The sequence below is a fragment of the Triticum urartu genome, chromosome 2 (assembly GCF_003073215.2).
Source record: "Triticum urartu cultivar G1812 chromosome 2, Tu2.1, whole genome shotgun sequence".
Classification (NCBI taxonomy): Eukaryota; Viridiplantae; Streptophyta; class Magnoliopsida; order Poales; family Poaceae; genus Triticum; species Triticum urartu.
In genome coordinates this window covers 60,268,918-60,293,619 of record NC_053023.1, presented here as the reverse complement: position 1 = coordinate 60,293,619, position 24,702 = coordinate 60,268,918, and the positions used below count along the sequence as shown (strand labels likewise).

The 24,702-nt window shown below is 49.4% G+C and overlaps 2 protein-coding genes across 5 annotated transcripts; both read left to right on the top strand.

Annotated features, from left to right (window-relative positions):
• The first annotated feature begins 2,463 nt into the window (after window positions 1-2,463).
• Window positions 2,464-14,169, top strand: LOC125535743. 4 transcript variants are annotated; one of them, XM_048698815.1, is made up of 5 exons: window positions 2,464-2,666; window positions 3,227-3,284; window positions 3,406-3,450; window positions 3,547-3,659; window positions 13,581-14,169. In XM_048698815.1, the coding sequence occupies exons 1-4, from the start codon at window positions 2,592-2,594 to the stop codon at window positions 3,636-3,638; spliced, it is 270 nt and encodes an 89-aa protein (XP_048554772.1). In that variant the 5' UTR covers window positions 2,464-2,591; the 3' UTR covers window positions 3,639-3,659; window positions 13,581-14,169. The 4 variants fall into 4 exon arrangements, with proteins under 4 accessions (XP_048554772.1, XP_048554770.1, XP_048554771.1 ...); XM_048698813.1 differs by having other exon boundaries at window positions 3,406-3,659; window positions 13,581-14,166; XM_048698814.1 differs by lacking the exon at window positions 13,581-14,169 and having other exon boundaries at window positions 2,465-2,666; window positions 3,547-3,857.
• Window positions 11,190-13,573, top strand: LOC125535741 (aspartyl protease family protein 2-like). Its single transcript, XM_048698811.1, has one exon. The coding sequence runs from the start codon at window positions 11,305-11,307 to the stop codon at window positions 12,631-12,633; it is 1,329 nt and encodes a 442-aa protein (XP_048554768.1). The 5' UTR covers window positions 11,190-11,304; the 3' UTR covers window positions 12,634-13,573.
• Window positions 14,170-24,702: the final 10,533 nt, after the last annotated feature.

Genomic DNA, 24,702 nt, shown 5'->3' with positions numbered 1-24,702 from the left:
TAACGCATAAATTGGGATTTAAGCTTCTGTCACTCTCGCAACCCATCATCTAATTGCTACTCCACAATGCATTCCCTTAGGCACAAAATACGGTGAAGTGTCATGTAGTCGACGTTCACATGACACCACTAAGGGAATCACAACATACATACTATCAAAATATCGAACACATATCAAGTTCACATGATTACTTGCAACATGATTTCTCCCGTGACCTTAAGAACAAAAGTAATTACTCACAAATGATAAACATGCTCATGAACAAAGGAGTATTAAATAGCATATTGGATCTGAACATATAATCTTTCAACAAATAAACCATATAGTAATCAACTACAAGATGTAATCAACAGTACTAGTCACCCGCAAGCACCAATCTATAGTTCCGGTAACAAGATTAAACACAAGAGATGAACTACGGTTTGAGATGAGATGGTGCCGTTGAAGATGTTGATGGAGATTGACCTCCCCAAGATGGGAGAGTTGTTGGTGATGATGAGGACGATGATTTCCCCCTACGGGAGGGAAGTTCCCCCGTCAGAATCGCTCCGCCGGAGGGAAAAGGTGCTGCTGCCCAAGTTCCACCTCGAGATGACGGCGCTTCGTCCCGAAATTCCTCTCCTTATTTTTCTAGGTCAAAATGACGTATATACCAGAAGATGTGCACCAGAGGTGGGCCTGGGTGAGCACAACCCACCAGGGCGCGCCTGAGCTCCCTGGTGCGCCCAGGTGGGTTGTGCCCATCTGGTGGGCCCCCTTTGATAGTTATTTGCTCCAATAACTCTTAAATATTCCATAAAAAATCTCTGTGAAGTTTTAGTTTGTTTGGAGTTGTGCAGAATAGGTAGCCTGACGTAGCTTTTTCAGGTCCAGATTTCCAGCTGCCGGAATTCTCCCTCTTGGTGTGTACCTTGCAAATTATGAGAGAAAATACATTAGGATTACTCCAAAAAGCATTATTATGGATAAAAACATCATAAATAACATTAAGAAAATATGATGCAAAATGACGGTATCATGTCTTGACGAGCTAGAACCGCGACCATGGGGATGTTGCGACGTGCGGGCCATGAGATGGAACCATGCCCACGCGGTTTGCCGCAACGGCTACATCGACGAGCTGGAACCATGCCCACGCGGTTTGCCGCAACGGCTACATCGACGAGCTGGAACCGGCGTGGCATGCTGCAATCGACCATGGGTGAGCTGCAACTGTCTGTGCGGCATGCTGCAACCTACGACGAGAAGAGCTACGATGGGCGTGCAACCGATGATATTTTTTGCTGGAACCATCTTCTTCAAGAGCTGCGATGACTGACTATTTTTTTTTTTTTGCTGGGACAATGAGAAGTGTGTTGCGACAGGCGATCCATTTTGCTAGAACCAGATTTTTTTGCTAGAACCGCGATTGGCAATTGTTGCAACCCGCGGATACGAGGGAAAACTTCCTCGGTGACCATGACGACAGTTCCGCTACAACAGGATGATGCCTGAGCTGGAACCACCAGCTGGTTTGCTGCAACCGACTTTAGTAGCTTTCTATGGCGACGATGGGGCAGAGTCCTGATTGTTGCTACCGGCGCCCCTATTTTTGCTAGAATGGACGCCCTATTTTATTGGGACCGGTGCCCTGGCTTGCTACGACTTCCGCCTTGGGAGCTGCAAACATGGCGAGTTGGAATCATCATCTCGATGGCTGCTGGGACCGGCGTCTCTGTCATGCTGGGAATGGGCGTTGCGACATGCTGACTGGGGCGCCGCACCGTGCTAGAATCGGCCAACTTCCACACTGCAACCGTTGGCGAGCACTCATGTTGGGGACGGGGCGATGGACCGGTTCAATGAGGGCGGCGACGACGCGGCAAGCAATGGTGAACCAGCAGTGCTTCGAGAGTCGGTCGGCATGCATCCATGGCAGGGTCAATGGTGCTCGTTGTTGATCTCTTTCTCATGCGGTTGTGCGTGTCGACATGATTTTTTTAGCAAAGCAAAATGATACGAGGGAGGACAAAGCTGGGGCTTATCCAACGGCTAGGGAACGACGCATCAGCTTTCAGTCGTCGATCGCCGCCCTAAAAGAGTACTATTACTTCAGGATAAAAGAGTTATGACACTAACTTACCGAGGCTAGTCGGTCCATGCAGAGTGTCGCCCTAGAGAATTAATACTCACTTCGTCCAAAATTACTTATTATAGAAATAGATGCATCTAAATGTATTTTAATTGTAGATATATATTTTTTAATTTCTACCACAAGTAATTCGTACCGAGAAGTATTACTTCAAGATAAAAGAGTTGCGACACTAACTTATGCTTCTACACCGAAAATTCTAAACCAACGGACTATTACAGGCTTATTACGGGGTTTGTTCGTTAACTAATCTTCACCCTCTGATTTTCAAAAGGTGTGGGCCTCTCATCATTCTTTCTTCCAATCACAAGGTCCCCGTAAAACTCCGTTGTCATCTGTCCGTGTAGCAAAGCTCCTTCTACACCCCGCAAAAAGAAAAACTTTTTCTTCCGCTCTGTCTTGCGTGCTTTCCCGTCCCCCGGCGCTCTTGGCGCAAACCCTTGGGAGGCAGAGTCCAACCATGGCGTGTGCGCTGCTGCCTGCAGGTGTGGCCGCGGCCCTACCGTCTCCTCGCCGGAGCGCCGCCGCCCCCAAGGTAATTCGCCAACTACACCTTCTTCTACCCCCGTTTCATGGAGCAGGCATTCAGTCGAACAAGTTGTGGGCTCCGCCCTAGATGGTTGACATAAACTGATTTGATGCTTGCGAAATTGCAATAGAGTTGGGTAATTGCAGTATTTCAGAGCGTGTTGGTCAGAATTTTGTTTATTAGATTGTATCCATGACTGCCCCAAGCCCCCAAGATTTTCTTAATTTTTTTTTAAACCCCAAGCCCCCAAGATGTTTACCCCTTTCTGTTGTTGAAACCGAAGGTTATAATAATCGTCATTAGTTGCTAGTACATTCTACTTCCCGTTCCCCAAATATTCTCCTTTTGCCAGCTGCAGTGGCTACCTTAAAAACAAGAAGCTGAATGATACATGTGTTCATTTTTCATTACTCTGCATAAGAACTTGATAGATCATTCTTGGCATCTAGTTCAACCAGGTGCTTGAATAATTCACATTATGGTTAACCAATTAAAACTCAATGGGTTGCCGCTACTGCTTTTCTCAACCACCTGAATCTGAACTTCTGAAACATATTTGCTCACAGGGACAGCCGAACCAAGTCGCGTGCACGAACCAGCTTCACTGTAAGCTGCCTTTAAGTGGTGAGTGCTGCATTCATTACAACTTGCAAGAATTCAATGGCAACAGAGAAGTTATAATCCTACATCTGATTTCATTTGGTCTCAGATTTTTGTACTAATAAATATCTGATTGCAACTGCAGAGCCCCACAGATCCTGGAGCCTTGTTGGCTGCTGCACATGTTCAGGTTCGTCGACAGGAGCAGCTATGTCAAGGAGATCTGCAGATGCTGTAAGTTTTCATACCGATGTATCTCTGAGAAACTCTGTGGATGCTGTTCTAGGTGCGCAGATAGTTATCTCTGGCTACTGGATTGGCCCCGATGTGGAAGATGGTAGTGGTCATGTTCAGGCCATTCTGCAAAGAATTCACTGATGATGCGTCATTGTTAACAAGGTGATTTCCCTGGTATTTGAACATAATCTAGGCTGTACCACCCATAGAAATCCGGATTGTAATGTTTCTTTTGGTATGGATTTATCTCTGGCGGTCAAACCTTCCATTTTGTTTGTTCGCGATGCCCCTGAAATAACATGGGGAGGGAAATTAGACTGAATTTTGTCCGCGACTTCTTTTTTCCGAGAGTGAAGTACTCCCTCCGTTTCAAAATAGATGACTCAATTTTGTACAATTTTAGTACAAAGCTAATACAAAGTTGGGTCATCTATTTTGGAACGGAGGGAGTAGGCCTTTGTGATTTTGCTTTTGTAGCAAGCACATAAATTCTCAAAAGATTAGCAGCATCCAAGAATGCATTCACCCATCTGGTGCATGTTCACCCGTGTTCGAAACACATATTTTCTACTCTGCTGGAACTAGAAAAGATCTGGATGATGTTTGCATTATTGTAGGAAACACTATAAGTGAACGGAATATGCACCAACAGTTAGCTGACAAGCGACGATGTTGTTGGTACAGCACCAACTTATGTGAGCTCAGAGCAAAACCTTACCTAGAAATTGTAGGCACTTGTTATGACCGGCCGGACCTATGGTCGTAGGAGGCCCACCGGGCAAGCTTAGCCCACAAGTTATCTTAGTTTTATTTCACATCATGGTTATATAAACAAGTTGTAAGACTATTTTCAGATTTAAGCAATAAGACTATTCTATTGCCCGGCTCCCAGAGAAGCCGGAAACCCTAAACCCTAGCCGCCTCCTGCCTTCGCTGCCGCCGCACCTAGCGCAAGGACGGTGCCACGCCGCCGGCCGCCGCGCTCCAGCCCTCGCCCTCCTCCCTCGTTCCCCTACAACCTACGCCCAAGACCGGGGAGAACCCTAGCTCCTATCACCTTGGTATCAGCTAGCTTGGTTTCGACCATGTCATCACCACCACCAAGCCCGTCGCTGCCCCTCGCCACCACCTTCGCCGTGCCATCACCGATCCTCTCCACGGCGCCGATGGGTTCCACCGCCGGCGCATCGACCGGCCAGTTGCCGCCCCCCTCCACGGGTCTGCCGTCATCACCCTCCACCACGCTGCTCGTCTACTCCCCGGAGGCGATGACCGGCGTCCTCAACGACTTGGTCGTCGTGGTCCAGGGCATCCAGCTGTTCCTGGCTAGTTTGTACGGGCTGCCAATGCCGCCGGTCGTCTCCTCCGGACCGCCGGCCCTGCCCTGGTACTTGGTACCCGCAGCGATCACCGGGGCCCATCCGTCGCTCCAGCCGCCGCCCGCGTCGGCTCTCGCGGCGCCACCCGCACCTCCTGCGCCCGTCCCAGCGCCGCAGTGGCCCGCGCCGGCCCTAGCCGCGCCACCCGCGCCGCCCGTGCCAGTCCAGCTCCCACCGCCGCCGCCCAGCTCCGGACTGGGCCAATCCACACCAGGAGGCCTTCCGATCCAGCAGGTCCGGTTTCTGCCGTCACCGTCCCCGATCCCGGCCTGGCTAACCGGGACGTCACCACCGCCAGTTTACACGGAGGCCGGGGACCCACCGGTACCCACGCTGCAGTGTAGGGCCTCGTCTGGCTTCGCGGGGGCCTACGACGGGTTCCCCACCGTTGACCGGGCGCCGTCATCATCCTTGCTCCGCACCGCCGAGCCGGTCGGCCATGGTGCGCCGACCCAGACGCCGCCAAGATCGACTTCGCCACTTATGACGGCACGGAGGACCTGCTTAACTGGCTCAACTAGTGCGAGCAGTTTTTCCATGGACAGCGCACGCTCGCGTCGGAGCGCACTTGGCTGGCATCCTACCACCTCCGCGGTGCGGCCCGGACATGGTACTACGCCCTCGAGCAGGACGAGGGCGGCATGCCTCCGTGGGAGCGCTTCCGTGAACTGTGCCTCCTTCATTTTGGGCCGTCGATCCGCGGGAGCCGCTTGGCCGAGTTGGGCCGCCTACCCTTCACCTCCACGGTGCAGGATTTCGCTGACCGCTTCTAGGCCCTGGCGTGTCATGCGCCAGGTGTGACGGCCCTAAAGTGGGCCGAACTCTTTGTCGGCGGCCTCCCAGACCACATCCGCGTGGACGTCGAGCTGAAGGGGCCCCAAGACCTCCAGACAGCCATGTACTATGCTCGGGCCTTCGAGCGTCGCGCCCAGGCTTTGCCGCCGACGCCATCAACTCGAGGGGGCCGACACCCCCGACGACCACCCCCGACAGCACCTGCGCCCCGACCGCAGCACCAGCTGCCACCCCGGCTGCGACGCGACCTTTTCGGTGTCTCTCTCAAGCGGAGCAGATCGAGCGCCGGCGCTTGGGGCTTTGCTTTAACTGTGATGCGCCCTACACACCGGGCCATGTCTGCCCGCGCCTCTTCTACTTGGAGACGGCCGACGCTGCCGAGGAGGACACACCCACCGATGGACTCGGCGACCCCGCCGCCGCGGAGCCCACGCTCGCGCCCGCTCTGGTGACGACCCTCGTCGTCTCACTCCATGCGCTGGCCGGCATCCGCGACGAGCGGATGATGCTCTTACCGGTGACGATCCACGGCGAGCGTCTGGTGGCCCTCCTGGATACAGGCTCCACGCATAACTTCCTGTCTGAGGCCACCATGCGACGCCTAGCGCTCCAGCCGACAGGCGGGGAGCAACTTCGGGTCACCGTGGCTAACGGCGACCGCCTACGCTGCCATGGGCTCGCATGGGACGTGCCCATCACTATCGGCGATGAGCACTTCACCATCACGTGCGCCGGCATCGACTTGGGCTGCTTCGACTTCATCCTCGGCGCCGACTTCTTGCGGACTCTCGGTCCCATCCTCTGGGACTTCGACGCTCTGACGATGACCTTCTGGCGTCTCGGCCGCCGCATCCGGTGGGAAAGCATTGGAGCCCCCCGGCGCCACCCCAGCTCCAGCTGGCCGCGGCCACCGCCGAGGCGGAGCATCCTCTGTTGGACCACCTCCTGTAGCAGCACTGTGACCTCTTCGGGGAGCCGCAGGGCCTTCCACCGGCCTGGGTCTACGACCACCGTATTCATCTTCTGCCGGGCACGCCACCGGTGGCAGTACGGCCCTATCGGTATCCTCAGCTACAGAAGGACGAGCTGGAGCGGCAGTGTGCGCTCATGCTCGCCGCGGGCATCATTCGGATCTCCACATCACCGTTCATCGCGCCGGTCCTCCTCGTTCGCAAGTCGGACGACATGTGGCGTTTTGCATCGACTAGCGTGCCCTTAATGCTCTCACACTTAAGGACAAGTTTCCTATCCCGGTGGTCGATGAGCTCCTGGATGAACTACATGGGGCGCGCTTCTTCACCAAGCTCGATCTCCGGTCGGGGTACCATCAGGTGCGCATGCACCCGGACGATATCACCAAGACGGCGTTTCGGACTCATCATGGCCACTTCGAGTTCTTGGTGATGCCCTTTGGCCTCTCCAACGCCCCGGCGACCTTCCAAGCTCTGATGAACGAAGTCCTCCGGTCCTACTTACGTCGGTTTGTGCTCGTTTTCTTTGATGACATTCTGATCTACAACGCTTCATGGGCAGAGCACCTCCAGCACGTTGCCATCGTCTTCAACGAGCTTCGGGCGCACCATATTCATATTAAGCGCTCAAAGTGCTCGTCCGGGACACCTTCCGTCGCTTACCTCGATCACGTCATCTCGGCCGCGGGGGTGGCCATGGACGCCGACAAGGTGGCGGCCGTCGCCGCGTGGCCAATCCCGCAGTCGCCGCGGGCTCTTCGCGGATTTCTGGGCCTTGCGGGGTACTACCGGAAATTTATCCGGGAGTTCGGCCTCATCGCGGCCCCGCTCACGCGCCTGCTCCGTCGCGACGCCTTTTCTTGGGATGAGGAGGCAACCACAACATTCGAGGCCCTCAAGGGGGCCCTCACGACGGGTCCCGTCCTGCAGATGCCTGATTTTGACCACCCGTTCACCGTCGACTGCGATGCCTTCGGTGCGGGGTTCGGTGCGGTCCTTCATCAAGGCGATGGACCCCTCACCTTCTTCAGCAGGCCCTTTGCCGCACGCCATCTTAAGTTGGCTGCCTATGAGCGCGAGCTCATTGGCTTGGTACAGGCGGCGCGTCACTGGCGGCCCTATCTTTGGGGTCGGTCTTTCCGGATCCGTACGGACCACTACAACCTCAAGTTCATGCTGGATCAGAGGCTCTCGACCGTGCCGCAGCACCAGTGGATCAGTAAGCTCTTCGATTTTGACTTCACAGTCGAGTATCGTCCGGGCCGCCTTAGCACCGTCGTCGACGCCCTGTCTTGGCGTGACGCCGACACCGTCGAGGGTGCTTCTGAGGGGGCGGCGTTCTGCATCCGCTCGGGGCCCTCCTTCGCCCTCTTCACCGACATCCGTCGGGCGACTACGGTTGCACCAGACGCGCTCCTCCTTCAGCAGCAGCTGGCTGCGGGGGAGCTGGATGAGCCGTGGCGCCTCGCCGACGGATTGCTCCTCCATGGGCGCCGGGTCTTTGTTCCCGCGCACGACGATCTCTGTCATCAGGTGTTGCTGCTCGCTCACTCGGCGGGCCATGAGGGTGTGCAGAAGACGCTCCATCGTCTCCGTGCCGACTTCTACATTCCAGGTGATCGTGCCCTGGTCCGTGACTGGGTGCGGTCTTGTGTGACGTGCCAACGCAACAAGACAGAGACTCTGAGGCCGGCTGGCTTCCTCCAGCCTTTGGAGGTGTCGTCTCAGGTCTGGGCGGGCATTTCCATGGACTTCATCGAGGGCCTTCCCAAGGTGGGCGGCAAGTCCGTCATTCTCACGGTGGTCGATCGCTTCTCCAAGTATGCTCACTTCATCGTGCTTGGGCATCCCTACACGGCGGCGACAGTCGCTCGGGCCTTCTTCGACGGTATTGTCCGTCTCCACGGGTTTCCCACTTCGCTCGTCAGTGATCGAGACCCCGTGTTCACGGGGCACGTGTGGCGCGACCTCTTCCGGCTGGCGAGCGTTAAGCTCCGCCTCAGCACGGCCTTCCACCCTCAGACGGACGGCCAATCTGAGGTCGTTAACAAGGTGATTGCCATGTATTTACGTTGTGTGGATGACGTGGATTGGCTCTCGTGGGCGGAGTACTGCTACAAGACTTCTTATCACTCCGCCCTCTGTGCCACTCCTTTTGAGGTGGCTTATGGCCGGCGGCCCCCGCCGATTCTTCCTGTTGATCCGGCCCTGGCGAGGACCGAGGCGGCCGGTGCTCTTCTGCGGAACCATGACGAGATGCTGGCAGAAGTCCGGCAACGCCTCCTTCAGGCCCAGCAGTTGGCCAAACACTACTACGACGGCAACCATCGCGGGGCGGAGTTCGCGGTGGGTGATTGGGTGTGGCTGCGTCTTCTTCATCGCTTTACGCAGTCACTGGACCCACGCGCGAAGCGGAAGCTGGGTCCTCGCTATGCCGGTCCCTTCGCTGTCCTGGAGCGCATTGGGAAGGTGGCTTACCGCCTTCAGCTTCCGGCGGGTGCGCGCATCCACTATGTCTTTCATGTGGGGCTGCTCAAGCCTTTCCGTGGAGAGCCACCCGTGGTTCCTCCTGCGCTGCCGCCGATCACCGACGGGCGTCTTCTTCCTGAACCGGAAAAGGCGTTGATGGCTCAGCTGCGTCGCGGCTCCTGGTACGTGTTGATTTAGTGGGCTGGACTTTCAGAGGAGGACGCTACTTGGGAGCAGCGGGAGGAGTTCCGCCAACACTACCCAGACTTTCAGCTCGAGGACGAGCTGTTTGCGCAGGCGGGGAGAGATGTTATGACCGGCCGGACCTATGGCCGTAGGAGGCCCACCGGGCAAGCTTAGCCCACAAGTTATCTTAGTTTTATTTCACGTCATGGTTATATAAACAAGTTGCAAAACTATTTTCAGATTTAAGCAATAAGACTATTCTATTGCCCGGCTCCCAGAGGAGTCGGAAACCCTAAACCCTAGCCGCCTCCTGCCTTCGCCGCAGCCGCACCTAGCGCAAGGACGGCGCCACGCCGCCGGCCGCCGCGCTCCAGCCCTCGCCCTCCTCCCTCGTTCCCCTACAACCTACACCCAAGACCGGGGAGAACCCTAGCTCCTATCAGCACTATACTTGTTTGTTTGCACGAATTTGGCTTCTTGGAAGAAAAGCAACAAAATACATCAAATACTCCCTCCATTCCTAAATATAAGTCTTTTTAGAGATTCTAATATGGATTACATCTGAAGCAAAATGAGGGAATCTACACTCTAAAATACACCTATATTCAGCTGTATGTAGTCCATATTCAAATCTCTAAAAAGACTCGTATTCAGAAACTGAGGGAGTAGAACACATATAAATTAACTACTCACTCTGGCTCATAACAACGACAAATTTTAAGACGAATTAGTCCTTGATGCCACTCAAAGATGCCTGTGCGTCAGATGAGATACTCTTGGAGGTACAGGGGCGGGCAAAGGGCACAAGCTTCGAAGTTGTTCAGACGCTTCACCGTCACAACCTCTGGATAAACTCCAATGGAGGATTGATACTTTTTCATGCTCATGACACCGGAAGAGGATCCTCTACCGTTCGGCAGCCTGCCGTTCTACCACTGACATGTGGGCCTGTGGGAAACCTGGCCCACATGTCAGCGGCCCAACGTCACCTAGCGCACGGCAGAGGAGCCGTGTCCCATGAAACCGGGGCAAAAGTACACCACGTTCACGGCCGCAGAGGGGAACCTCTCGGTGGAGAGGGACAGGCATGCCCCATCCCCAACGAACACAGCGCGGCATCGGCGGTGTCCTCTTACCTTATGAATTTTTTAAAATTTGCGAGCCTTCTCAAATCCTTGAAAATTTTCAAATTCGTAGACTTTTTTCAAATGGGCGAACATTTTTATAATTCATAAGCTTCTTCCAAATCCATGAACTTTTTCAAATTCATGAACATATCTTAAATACATGAATATATTTTTGAATTCGTGAGCATTTTTTTTAAAAATTCGCCCATAGCTTGTGGGCTGTGAGCGCCATAGCGACCTTTTGGCGCCTGAAGTGCCTATCCATCTAGAGATACTCCAGAGATGGATTGATTAATTAGCCGCCCACTTCGCTGCACTAAGTAATCGGAGTCACCAATGCATGCATATCCATCTAGAGATACTCCAGAGATGGATTGATTGATTAGCCGCCCTGTATCTTCGCTGCACTAAGTAATCAGAGTCACCAATGCATGCATATCCATCTAGAGATATAGATACTCCAGAGATGGATTCATCTGAGTCTATTCAAGACACGACCTCCAAATGAAGAACGCACGCTCAACCGGATACTCCACTATTTTTAGGGGATCGGTTAGAAATGCCCTAACAAGGTTGTTGGAGGAATCAGTTTAGGGAACATATCATTTCAACCATCGACATATTGAGTTTTCTCCTCACCAATGCATGCATATCCATCTAGAGATACTTCAGAGTGGATTGATTAATTAGCCGCCCTGTATCTCGCTGCACTAAGTAATCAGAGTCACCAATGCATGCATATCCATCTAGAGATAGATACTCCAGAGATGGATTCATCTGAGTCTATTTAAGACACGACCTCTAAATGAAGGACACACTCTCAACCGTCTTTCTGGCTTGATTGATCATAGCCCTAGGATAGAGATCGGAGGCATCAACCATGTCTGTTTTATATGCTTGTAAGCTCTGCTTCCTCCTTGCTCTGCTGAATTCGGCCAGCCACGCCGTCGCCGGCAATGTGGCACCACCGACACTGAGCGCCGGATTCAGTCTGCCTATCGTGTCCAACCACAACACAGCCGGCGGGCTCGGGCAGTTTGACGCGAACCTCACGAGCATAGGTCCGCACATAGCACCCGTGGGGTGGCCCTTGTACGACGTCCTCGTCGGCGTTGGCTCTGGCCAAACCCGGCACTTTTACAAGCTTGGGCTGGACCTCGTCGGCAATCTGACGTGGATGCAGTGCAAGCCCTGCGTGCCCGAGGTTCGGCAGGAGGGCGCCGTCTTCGACTCTGCTGAGTCCCCTCGCTACAAGCACATGAAGCCCGCAGACCCCAAGTGTAGGCCCCCCTACACCCCCTCCGGCCAGAACCGGTGCAGCTTCTACACCACCTCCTGGAACGTCGCCGCGCACGGCTACCTCGGCAACGACACGTTTGCCTTCGCCGGCAGCCCCGGCGCAGGAGGACACAACAGGGACGTTGACAACCTCATCTTGGGTTGCGCACACACGACGAACGGGTTCGAGCACCTGAGCCACAACATTCTCGCCGGGGTCCTGAGCTTGAGCAGGCACCCGACGTCGTTCATGAGCCAGCTCACCGCACGCGGGCTGGCCGACTCACGGTTCTCATATTGTCTCTTCCCCGGACAGAGCCACCCCAACGCCAGGCACGGGTTCCTCCGCTTCGGCCGCGACATCCCGAGGCACGACCACGTGCACAGCATGCCGCTGCTGTTCACTGGATCGGGCTACGGCCAAAGTAGCATGTACTACATCCACGTCTTCAGCATCAGCTTGAACGGGAAAAGGCTTAACGGGGTAAAGACGGCGATGTTTAGGCGGGATCCACAAACCCGTCGCGGGGGGTTCGTCGTCGACCCCGGGACTCCCCTGACCAGGCTGGTTCGCGCGGCGTATGACGTCGTGGAGGCCGAGTTCGCGGCAAACATGCACAAGCAGGGGGCGCGCCGCTTGACGGTGCCGGTGCAGGGGTACCGCCTCTGCTTTGGCTCGTGGGCCCACGCGCACCTCCCGAGCTTGACCGTGACCCTGTACGAAGACGCGACCAGGCTTTTTATCAAGCCGGAACTGTTATTCATGAGGGTGAACCATGAGCACCTGTGCTTCGCCGTCGTGCCGGACGAGGAGATGACGGTGCTCGGCGCGGCGCAGCAGGTGGACACGCGGTTCACATTTGACCTCCCGGGGAATCGTCTCTACTTTGCCCAGGAGCATTGTAGTGCTGACACTCGCCCAACTGTCTAGATCCTAGAGAGTACTATATGTATCTGCGCCAAATGCATTCATCATTAGTTGGTGCATAAACCGATGTGGGAACAATTTAAGAATAATGGGTTACATTCCTAATTATAATGCTGAATTTAATGATGATGATTGGTGCATTCTTACCCTACCCTCTTTGGAAGCATTTTGCAGGATGTTTAAGTATGAAAGATTCGCTGTTTTTTCTTTCCTTTTAGTATTCACTATTTACTATGGTTTACTTTGTAGACTCCCTCCGATGCAAATTATCTGGAGGAAAGCTATGTATGCCAAAATGTGAATTTAGATTATTATTACCCTCCTGGAGATATAATACTAGCAAGTTGGGGAGACTGTTTGATTTCTACTGCTGCTGTACATAGTTTTTGTGCAATATGCCTCAAGTTTCTGCGGCATCAAGTAATAAACATTACTGTGCGCTAGATCAGTTTCTGTGTATATGAATCACGGACCGACTACTTGCTTGCTCGTAGACTGGTTTAGTAATAAATTTTTCTCGCTAAATGTCAAAACACCCTTGAACTTGGTATGAGTGCTAGCCGATGATTTTCAGTTGTAGGCTATCCAGTGTCAGGCAATAGTTGTTGTTTGCGCTGTTGCACATTTAGTAATTATTTGGTATTAAAAGAAGCAGTGGTGCAATTTTTGTTGAGAAACTGAGCTTTATCTGGTGATTTATGATCAGATGCGTTCTCAGGCCGCTTATAGTGAGCCATTCGGCTTCGGCGCTGGTAATTATAGCCTCCCGTGGGTTGGGGTTAAGATAGTCTAGACATTTTCTTTGAATCGATTGACGCATGAGCTTGCCTTTTACCAGATCTACAAGTATTTTGTTGCGTGTGCGACTTGTTTTACATATTTTCTTTCTACATTCTAGGGTGTGTGATGTGTCAAGCTGTTGTTGACTTGATGCGTGTGTTGTGTTTCAGTCTTTTAGATGCAGGCATTGTTTGGTGTTGGTGCCATTGAGATTGATGGTGACGATGTTGTTACTCCAAAAGGTCGCAAGATTATCATAAAATGACAAGACGAGCCGGATCATGCAACTTGTGCTTTGCTTGCTGGCTGGCGAGTGAACTGGCGTTGAAATTGATGCCAATTACTCCTTGTTTATGTGTTTCCGCCAACTGTGGACTTTTTTTTTGCAGAAAGTAGGGAGATTTCATAACTCAAGGTGGCTTTTCAGTCGTACACAAATTTACAACTTCGTCTGTGCCCGTACCAAACCAAATGACAGTATGGGGTATACTACGCCCATAGGCTATGAGGCTATGACTAACTTTATTTTGAGTGCACCTAATATGCGTAATAAAAATCTTCCGTGGGTCCTCTAACATCTGGATGTCTCGCACAAGTGTTCTGTATCTGGAGCGGTCCTCATGACTCGCGTTTAACATTGAGGCTGCCCGAGCACAGTCCAACTCAATGGCAATGGGTAAGATAGTGCGGTGAAGAGCAAGATCAAGGCCTTCCTTACACGCCATAAGCTCTGCCTCTAGTCCATCATCGCATGTGGTGATTTGTCTGCATGCAGTAAAAATAATAGCACCGGTATCATCTCGAAGCACCATTCCACCACGAGCCGCCCTCGTTTCCTTGATATAACTTCAATTTCGTCCATCCATGGGCAGGCAGTGACCAGGAAATCTCCTTTTGCTGGTTTCCTGCATGTTGCATGTCGTAGCTGCTCTGGCTAGCTAGTACGTGCACCACCACTTTGCCTTTCTCAATGTTCCCCGATGAATGTTGTTGAATGCACATGAAAGAGCTTATATACCCCAGGAAGCGTCGCAATGCTTCTGTTGGAGGGGCTAGCTTCCCATGCGTGAGTTCATTTCGAACGTACCACACACGCCACATGGGCATCAGGAGATGACCACCATGCGAATATTTCCCGTGAGCGGCTCGAGCAGGGTAAAAAGCCACTTTGGTCCGGTGTTGCGAACAACATCAATGTCTGGCAATGGCCAGTACGAGGCCATGGCACGCCAGATAGAGGTTCTTCGCAAGGGGGCACCTACACATTGCATGGAAACCATCCTCCCGTTCCACACCATAAATGGGGCACACGTCAGTATGTTTGAGGTGGCGAGAAAATTTATTTTTTCAAGTAGCCAGAGAATTGGACACAAGCCTCCATGCAAAGTCACGTACCTTCGGAGGAGCAGGGCACCCCCATATGATCTTTCAGATGGCGCGACGAGCATCCGGTGCCCTGCTCGTGGCGGGTGCCGATGGACGCTCGCGCTCGTCCATGGCTAAGCGATAGGCGCCAACTGTGGACTTCAATGCAATGGAATCTTTCAACGAAAGTAACATGGTAAAGATGACTTTCTTGTGTTGCCCATTGTCTATGTATGTTTAATTTCCTGGTTGGTTCATTTCGGAAACGTTGGGTTTTTACTGCCACAAGCATCCTTTTGTTCAACCATCAATGGTTGCACCGGGCCCCTGTAGTTCATTATAATTTTTTGCGTGCCCACCCTGAGCAGAGTTTTAGATTTGGTTTATGTTGATGATTGGCACTCCTTATAACTAGTGTCAAAATTGACGTCAATTACTCCTTTGGAACCCTTCAACGAAATGAATTTAATGAACCACTAGTTATATTATATGATTTCAACCAGAAAATTTGGTTGACTCACCTTCTTAGTAGAATTAATGATTTAACACAGATGAAATATAAATCTCTAATTTCTCACGAAAAGCATGCTTGAACATACACATGTGACGTGTGTGTATGAGTTGCGCTTAGGACCAAGCAAGTAAAATTCATGAAAATATTTCTATGGAAAGAAAAACTCATTTTGGTAGAAAATGAGGGGAAAACTGATTCCTATTTGATTTTCTATCTTTTTTAGGATTAATTATACTAATTTCGAGATTTTTCCTAGATTGACCACTGAAGAAACTTTGTAGTAAGAACAATACATCACACATCACATGTTTCCAAGTTTCTTAAAAGCTTCAGATTTTCCAAACTTATCTAGAAATTTATATTCTTTTTTTTCAATTTTATATTTTTCTACGCAGGTTATTAATATAGCAATGGTGGTCACATGTACTTCCTCCGTCTCAAAATAAGTGACTCAACTTTGTACTAACTCCCAAAATAAGTGACTCAACTTTGTACTAGCTTTAGCACAAAGCTAGTACAAAGTTAAGTCACTTATTTTGAGATGGAGTGACATAAGTTATGCCAAGTGTGGTCTCATAAAATGTATGACTTACTCTACTGTGTTGTCACACGTGCAAGTGTGCATACCCATTTGTGTACTCGATGTTTAGTATATTGCCGTGCCAACAAACCTTTTGAATCCTGCCAAGGCAAAGGCCCAACCAAGCCCACAAGTTGACCAAGGCACTAGCCAAGTATTAGGCATACGGAGCCACGCATGTCTAGCTTCTACCTAAAAATGACCCAGATTTAGGTAAAAAATGACTAAGCTCAGAATCCGTCAATTTAGGCGACAATCAGGTAGTTTGGCGGGCTTTTAGGCAAGGTCCGGTACGTGCCTCCTAGTGCCTACCCAAACCTTTCAGCCTCCATGTATGTATGGGCCAACCATAGTGGCCCAACAACCTTAGCGTCTTCTGTTATTTTCACAAGGTACGTGGGAAGTCTGCTCATTCAACTGGATAGGATAATAGGATGAGCATCTCGAATACTGTTGTTTGAAGGTCTTGTGGACGAAGTTGTGCTCCAATCTCCTCAGATTGGATGCGTTTGGTTTAGTGGAGTTGTGGATATCTGAATTCTGGACGTAGTGTTCAAATCCCAAGGACGGTGCTGGGGACGTAGTTCCTGTACGTGTACTGCTGTCCTCCCTAGTCAGTCGGCTAAGCAGAAACAAGAATAGAAAGAAACCAAGGACAGAGGAGGAAGGGAACATAAGCACAACTGCTAGGCTTAATGAAAATATTGTCGTGGAACTGCCATGGTTTGGGTAACGCTGCAGCAATTCGTGCCCTGCTGGAAGTCCAGCGCTCTTGTAACCCCGAGGTAATGTTCCTGTCGGAGACACACCTTGACGATTATCCGGCTGAGTGTTTAAGGAGGAAATTGCAGATGGATGTGAAGGTTGTTTCGGTCAGTGATGGCCGGAAAGGTGGACTAGCAATGTTCTGGAAGAGGGACTCGGGTGTCCAACTAATCTATGCATCACCAAACTATATTGATGTTAAAATTGAGGACTCAAGTGGCGAAGAATGGAGGTTTACTGGGATGTACGGAGAATTTAAGTGGCAAGAAAAATATAGGACTTGGAACCGTATGAGGATGTTGAAGCAGCAGAATAATCTCCCATGGGTGATTGCGGGATACCTGAATGAAATTTTGCAACTATCTGAAAAAGAAGGAGGTAATCCGAGGCCAATGCAATATATGGATGCATTTAGAGATGCACTCACTGACTGCAATCTTGAGGATATTGGTTTTGTAGGTGACAAATTCACATGGAGGAGAGGACGTCTTCGGGAAAGACTAGACCGAGCTGCTGCTAACTCGGGATGGCCCCAGATGCACCCTCTTGCTGCGCTGATAAATATGGAGTTTAACCACTCGGATCATCGCCCTATACTGCTAGATACTGAATACTATCGCCAAGATAACCCTCCAAACAGCAGGGGGCGGAAGTGCTTCGAAGCACGTTGGCTGAAAGAACCTTCGTTTGGAGAAGTTGTGCAAAAGGCATGGGACGAAGCGAGTGGGCATGCCACGGGAGATGTACTTGCTAAATTAAAAGTAATGCATGCATGCTTCCATGTTTGGGACAGTAGGGTCCTAAAGAAGCCTAGAAAACGTCTTAAGAAATGCCAGCAAGAACTGGAGAATATTATGAGAGATGCTATGACAGATGAGAATGAAAAGAGGAGGAAAGATATAGCAGCAGAAATTGAGATGCTGCTAGAACAACAGGAAATATATTGGCTACAGAGAGTCCATATAACTAAATTAACCAAACCAATAATTTTGTATTTGTAAATGAAGTGAGTCAAAGTGAAAAACTTTGATGGGTCTTTTCTATATGGGTTGCCCGGGACTCGAACCCGGAACTAGTCGGATGGAGTAGATAATTCTTCCTCACAGCCCAGGCACAACGACGCAATTATCAGGGGCGCGCTCTACCACTGAGCTAATAGCCCGTCGCGCGGGCCTCCCAAAGGGAGGCCTGCTACGCCAAAAGCGAGAAAAACTACATCCCTTTCCTTTTGACATTTGCAGTCCCCTGCCTTACCGCTTGGCCATGCCGCCAAAAAATCCGATCAAAAATCTAGAACGACTAACTTGGCTGTTAAATGGTGACAAGAATACAAATTTTTTCCATTTGTTCGCGTCAACAAGGAAGAAACGTAACCTAATTAAAAAACTGAAAAATGCACATGGGGATTGGCTGGAAGGTACGAATGTGTTGAATCCGTTCATTAGAGATTATTTTGCTAACCTGTTTCCATTCGAGGTGAATGCAACAGATCCAGATTTCCTAGCGAAGATTCAGCAGCGTGTCACGGCAGCGATGAATGAACAATTATTAGCTCCATTTACTGAAGAGGATGTCAAATGGGCTGTGTTTAGCATCGGGGATTTGAAAGCCCCGGGACCGGATGGGTTGCAAGCTATATTCTATAAGAAATATTGGCACATAGTAGGCCAGGAAATTACGCAGGAGGTGCTGAAGGCTATAAACACCAAACATATACCTGCTGGGTGGAATGATACTACCGTGGTTTTAATACCGAAGGTGGACTGTCCTGAAACTATTGCTCAATATCGCCCCATTAGCCTCTGTAATGTGATTTATAAAATCATTTCCAAGATGCTTTCAAAGAGATTGAAAGTGATCCTTCTAGAAATAATTGCTCCAACTCAAAGCGCTTTTGTTCCTGGTAGGCTGCTTACAGATAATGTCTTAATTACGTATGAATGTGTACACAAAATTAAGAATCAGAGGAATGGAAAAGAAGGTATTTGTGCTGTAAAATTGGATATGCACAAGGCCTATGATAGGGTGGAGTGAGTCTTTTTGAGAAATATGATGTTAAAGATGGGATTTCATGAGGATTGGGTCAACACGATGATGGAATGTGTTTCCTCAGTTCAGTATAATATAAGGTTCAATTCACAGGAAACTGACAATATTGTGCCTACTAGAGGGTTAAGACAGGGAGACCCCTTGTCACCCTATTTGTTCTTGTTGTGTGCAGAGGGTCTTTCAAGTGTACTAATGCATGAAGAAGAAGTTGGTGGTATTGATGGGGTTAGGGTGTGCAGGAATGCACCGTTGGTCTCTCACTTGTTATTTGCCGATGATTCCCTTTTTCTCATGAAAGCAAATAGGTCTAATGCAACTTCCTTGCAAGGTGCTCTTCAAGCCTACTGAAACAATTCTGGACAACTAGTCAGCGTGGGCAAGTCAAGTATTTTTTTTTCAGCCCAAATACACCCGTGGAGACAAAGGCAGAGGTATGCAACATACTTAATATAAATACAGAGGCCATATCAGATACGTACTTCAATCAGATGCCGAGCTACCCTGATTTATGTATTCACGATGTTGTGCTTACTGCGTGTTGGTATATATGGTGGATGCGCCGTCAGGTAACACATGAAGGTGCGGTCCCTCCGGTGAACAAGTGTGCACTCTCTATTCTAGCAATTACTTCAAATTATTCTAAAAGTTCTGCGAAGGTGACCAGTGTTGTAAAGGAGAAATGGGTAAAACCAGCTGGGGGATGTTTGAAATTAAATGTTGATGCCTCTTATCATGCGGAGGATGGAACTGGGGCGACAGGTGCTGTTCTCCGAGACTCCTCAGGTACCTTCCTAGCTGGACGTTCTCGGTTCATTCCCTATGCCGCTTCTGCCCAAACTATGGAGGCGATGACCCTTCAAGATGATTTACTGCTAGCAAATGAGGTTGGCTATAATCGCCTTCAAGCAGAGTCTGATTGCATGGGTGTTATAGATGCATTATCTGGAACAAGTCAGTGGTATGACCAAGCAGGTCCGATTTATGCATCGTGCACGAAAGATATTGGTTTGGTTAATTTTATGCATTGTCATAGGGAAGCTAATGTAGTGGCGCACGAAGTAGCTAGGTTTTGTTTTTCACAAAAAGTTGATTGTATTTGGCACGATGAGGCCCCTAGCTTTATTCTGCAGTTCTTGTTGAACGATGTAAACTTTTTTTGAAGTAATAAAATGCGCCATGATGGTTTTCCCTCAAAAAAGTTTTAACTTCCTAATAATTTTTTAAGGGATCCCATACCTTTATTAATTTGGTTATTGCTCCAAATTAACTTTAACATTTGACCTCTCGGGGAATCGTCTCTACTTTGCCCAGGAGCATTGTAGTGATGACACTCGCGCAACTGTCTAGATCCTAGAGAGTACTATATGTATCTGCGCCGAATGCATTCATCATTTGTTGGTGCATAAATGTGTGGGAACAAATATAAGAATAATGTGTTGCATTCCTAATTACACTAGTAGAAAAAGGGTCAAATGTTCAGCTCATTAGTCCCGGTTTGTAATTGAGTCGGCACTAATTTGACCATTAGTGCCGGTTCCAACGGCTAGCTGGGCCGCTACCATTAGTACCGGTTCGTGGCGAATCTTTAGCACCGGTTCGTGCCACGAACCGGTACTAAAGAGAGTGGTGGCAGAATGTTGTCAGTCTAGGACCCCTCCAGCACCTTTAGTACCGGTTCATGGCACGAACCCGTGCTAAACGTCGTCCTATATAAACCCTTCGTCCACCAGCGAGCGAGCTCTCTCTGTTTTTCCCCTTTCCCCTCTCCTCTCTGTTCTTCCCCCTCTACCTCGAGCTCATCTCACATTTTGCCCAAATTTTGTCAAGATTTGAAGGCCCCCATCCATTCAAGTGATCACAAAGGTAAGCAACTTTGTCCTTTCATCTCTTATTGCTAGATTAGCTTTTGCAATGCTTTATATAGTCATTAATTTATGGGTTTTAGTAATTTGGGAGGAATTATATGTCGTAGTTTATTTGATTTATATGCAATCTGAGCTCAAAATAACTCTTAGTTTGCATATGTAGGTGTGGTTTACTTAGTGCCTTCCCGTCTCCGTCCTAACCATCATCGATCGTCCGCACCGTCTTGTGGCCGACACCACCTTGTGGGGTGAGCCCTCTTGTTCGTATATTTTTTATAAAAAAATCATGTTTGTGTGATTTAGATATATAGTTACTTGTATAATTATCTTACCCATACGTTATTTGTTATTCATAGTGCCATGGTTTTGATATCCGTCCCCGCCGGCCCTCGTCCGGGTTATGATTCAGATGTGGTATATTTTCTTTTATAACTATTTTGTTGCATTTCGTGTTTATGACAAATTATGCCGATCAAATTGACATAGATATTTTTATCTAGGAGATATGTGAACCGAAAATTCCAACCGACCCTATTGTCGAGAGTTTAAATTTAGTTGAAAGAGAAAACGAGTATTTAAAAGAAAAATTGAAAAGAATTGAGGGGGAGAAGATGGAATTGGAATTGCATGTTGCCGATGTCGTCGATGATCACAAGATCAAGATGGAGAAAATGCGCTTGAAGGTTAGAAAGATTAGAAAATATGCCATTCATAGTGAGGCTTGGTATCATTATGCTGTTGGAATTGTTACCTTAGTTGCGATCTTGATCGCATTTGTTGTTGTATTTAAATTCTTTAGCTAGAGAGCTATTTATATGTTTGCTTTATGAGAATAAGTATTGTATGAACTTTATGTATGAACTTGTATTAATTTGGTCTATTCGGTGTTGTGTAATGAAGATGAGCCGGCAATGGATGTAAGATGACCGATGCTCTCCCCAGTTCGTTGAGGGCGTGCATACTTTTCTGATTGCGGCTCAGGAAAACAAGCGGGCAGATGGTTTTATGCCTTGTCCATGTGCTGGCTGTAAGAATGATCACAATTACTCTAACGCAAGAACCATTCACATCCACCTGTTTGAGTCTGGTTTCATGCCCCACTATTGTTTGGACCAAGCACGGAGAAAGAGGGGTTATGATGGAAGAAAATGAAGAAGAAGAGGACGGCGATAGCTATCATGGTCATGGGTTCCCTGAATACGATGATACAACAATGGAGGAAGAAGTTGAGACGGCAATGCGGGAAGAAGCTGAACAAGAGGCATCAGATGAGCCAACTGATGATCTAGGTCAGGCCATTGCCGATGCAGAGAGAAACTGCACAAGTGCAATGGAGAAGAAGAAGTTGCAGCGCATGTTAGAGGATCACAAGAAATTGTTGTACCCGAATTGCGAAACTGACAATAAAAAGCTGGGCACCACACTGGAATTACTGCAATGGAAGGCAGAGAATGGTGTATCTAACAAGGCATTTGGAAAGTTGCTGGTAAAGTTAAAGAAGATGCTTCCAAAGGACAACGAATTGCCCGAGAGTACGTACGAAGCAAAGAAGGTTGTCTGCCCTCTAGGGTTAGAGGTGCAGAAGATACATGCATGCCCTAATGACTACATCCTCTACCGCGGTGAGTACGCGGATTTGAACGCGTGCCCGGTATGCAGTGCATTGCACTATAAGATTAGCCGCGATGATCCTGGTGATGTCGAGGGCGAGCGCCCCAGGAAGAAGATTCCTGCCAAGGTGATGTGGTATGCTCCTATAATACCACGGTTGAAACGTTTGTTTCTAAACAAAGAGCATGCGAAGGTTATGCGATGGCACATAGAATACCATAAGAAAGGCGGAAAGTTGAGATTACCCGCTGACATGTCACAGTGGAGAAAAATCGAGAGAAAGTACAGGGAGGAGTTTGCAGGTGACACAAGGAACGTATGGTTTGGTCTAAGCGCAGATGGCATTAATCCTTTTGGGGAGTAGAGCAGCAACCATAGCACCTGGCATGTGACTCTATGTATGTATAACCTTCCTCCTTGGTTGTGCATGAAGCAGAAGTTCATTATGATGCCAGTGCTCATCCAAGGACCTAAGCAACCCGACAACGACATCACTACTAGGGAAAAGCCTATACACAGAATTTTACCAGTAGCACTGTACAAAATCAAGCGCTGCTGCTACTTAGTAGCAGCGCGCGTAAATAAACCGCGCTACTGCTATGACTTTAGCAGTAGCGCGTACTAGCGAAAAGCGCTGCTGCTACGTTTGAACTGGGCGCACATGGCTAGCCCAACCTAGCAGTAGCGCGTATAATGGCCCAGCGCTACTGTTAATCTCCTTAGCTGCAGCGCGCTTACGTGTAAAGCGCTGCTGCTAACGGAAATAAAATAAAGTGAAAAACAAGTAAAAAAGTAAATGAAAATGAAAGAAATAGAAAAAGGAGAAAGGGAAAAAATAAAATGTAAAGAAAAATAAAAGAAAAAAGGGAAAAAAGGAGAAAGGAATAGCAGTAGCGGGTTTCAGTAAACACGCTATAGATAACTTAGCTATAGCGCGTTTTCGGAAACGCGCTGCTGTTACGTTTCACTTAAACAGCGGTTTCCCCCCACCCCGCCCCCCGGCCACCAATTCTTCCCCAAATCGTCCCTCGCCCTCGCCGCCGTCTCCTCACCGCCGCCGCCCGAGGCCGCCCTCAGCCTCACCGCCGCCGCCCGAGGCCGCCCTCAGCCTCACAGCCACCGCCCAAGGCCACCCTCCACGTCACCGTCGGCGCCCTCCACCTCACCGCCGCCCGAGCCCGCCCAGGACCGCCCTTGCCCGTGCCCGAGCCCGCCCTCTCCGCCCCTGCCTCCGTCACCGAGCACCTCCCCGCCACCGTCTCTCCCCTCTATGTAAGTCCCCCACCCCTCCCCCTCACTCATCTATCTCTGTATTTTATAGAAAAAAATTAGATGTTAATTAGATATTTTTCAGTTAGGGCACTAGAGTTTTGCTAGGTTAATTAGGTTAGTAGTGCTGCTAGTAGTATTGGTACAGTAGGTTAATTAGGTGATGTTAAATGAATAACCTAAATGAATGAAATTAGTAGTCAACTGAATTTTTTTTCCTTTCATCATTATAGAGCACTAAAGTTAACTGAATTTTGTTCTATTAGTAGTTAAATGAATTTTCTTCTACACTGTTTGCACATGTGGTTGCTCGTGTATATTTGGACACTGTTTGCAGGGAATGATGCTTAGTGGCCTATGTTTTGCCGGAATGTTGATTCATTTCTTTTCCGGCAAATTTTAGGTTCTCGATTTGTCCACTTTTTAGCAAAGCTCATGCCGAAATTTTTCGTGAATTTTGGCATGACTTGTGTTACAAACTAGGACATATCGAGTGCCCGTGATTTGCCGCACCAGGAAGGAGTCAACATTCCTGCAAAACAATAGGCCTTTTTATGTCATTATTCATTTTATTACGTCTAGAATTAATTGACTAGATTTAATCATAGGAAACATGGCTAACAACAATGAAGGACAGGGTTCTGGTGATTGCGACGACGCCTACCGGGCGGCAGACAAATTTTTTAGCCTTACCGATGATCAACCGATGTTATTGCTGGGCCCACCGATGGCATCGGGGACTGAGACCGACACGCAGACCGGTGCTGAGACTGAGACCGGCGCTCAGACTCAGACCGGCATCGAGACCGGCGCTGAGACTGAGACCGGCGCTGCCTCGGGGAGCGGAGCCAGTGTAGAACCGAAAGCAAAGAGGCAACGGGTTCCTAACAAACTTAGGACTACTAGAGTGGTGGTCACGGAGGTGGACGACAGCAATTTTGAGCCAACGGCGCCCGAGGAAGCGCGTCGATGCTACGGCAATCAAATAGGCTGCATCGTACGGACAACCGCCACCATCAACGATGAGAAACTACAGAAGATAGAAAATATGAGGAGCTCCCTCCTAAAGAAGTTTCACCAGATATTCTTGTTCCTGAGCAGGAATGAGAAGGATTATAAAGATCCAGATGAGGACCCGGCAATGAAGAAGATAAACAAACACGCCATGACCAAGTTTAGCGACGCGTTGGCCGCCTGGAAAAATCGAGTGAAAGCAAGGATCATCGACAAGAAGGAACCCTACTCCGAGATTGTAAAGGATAATTCGACAATCA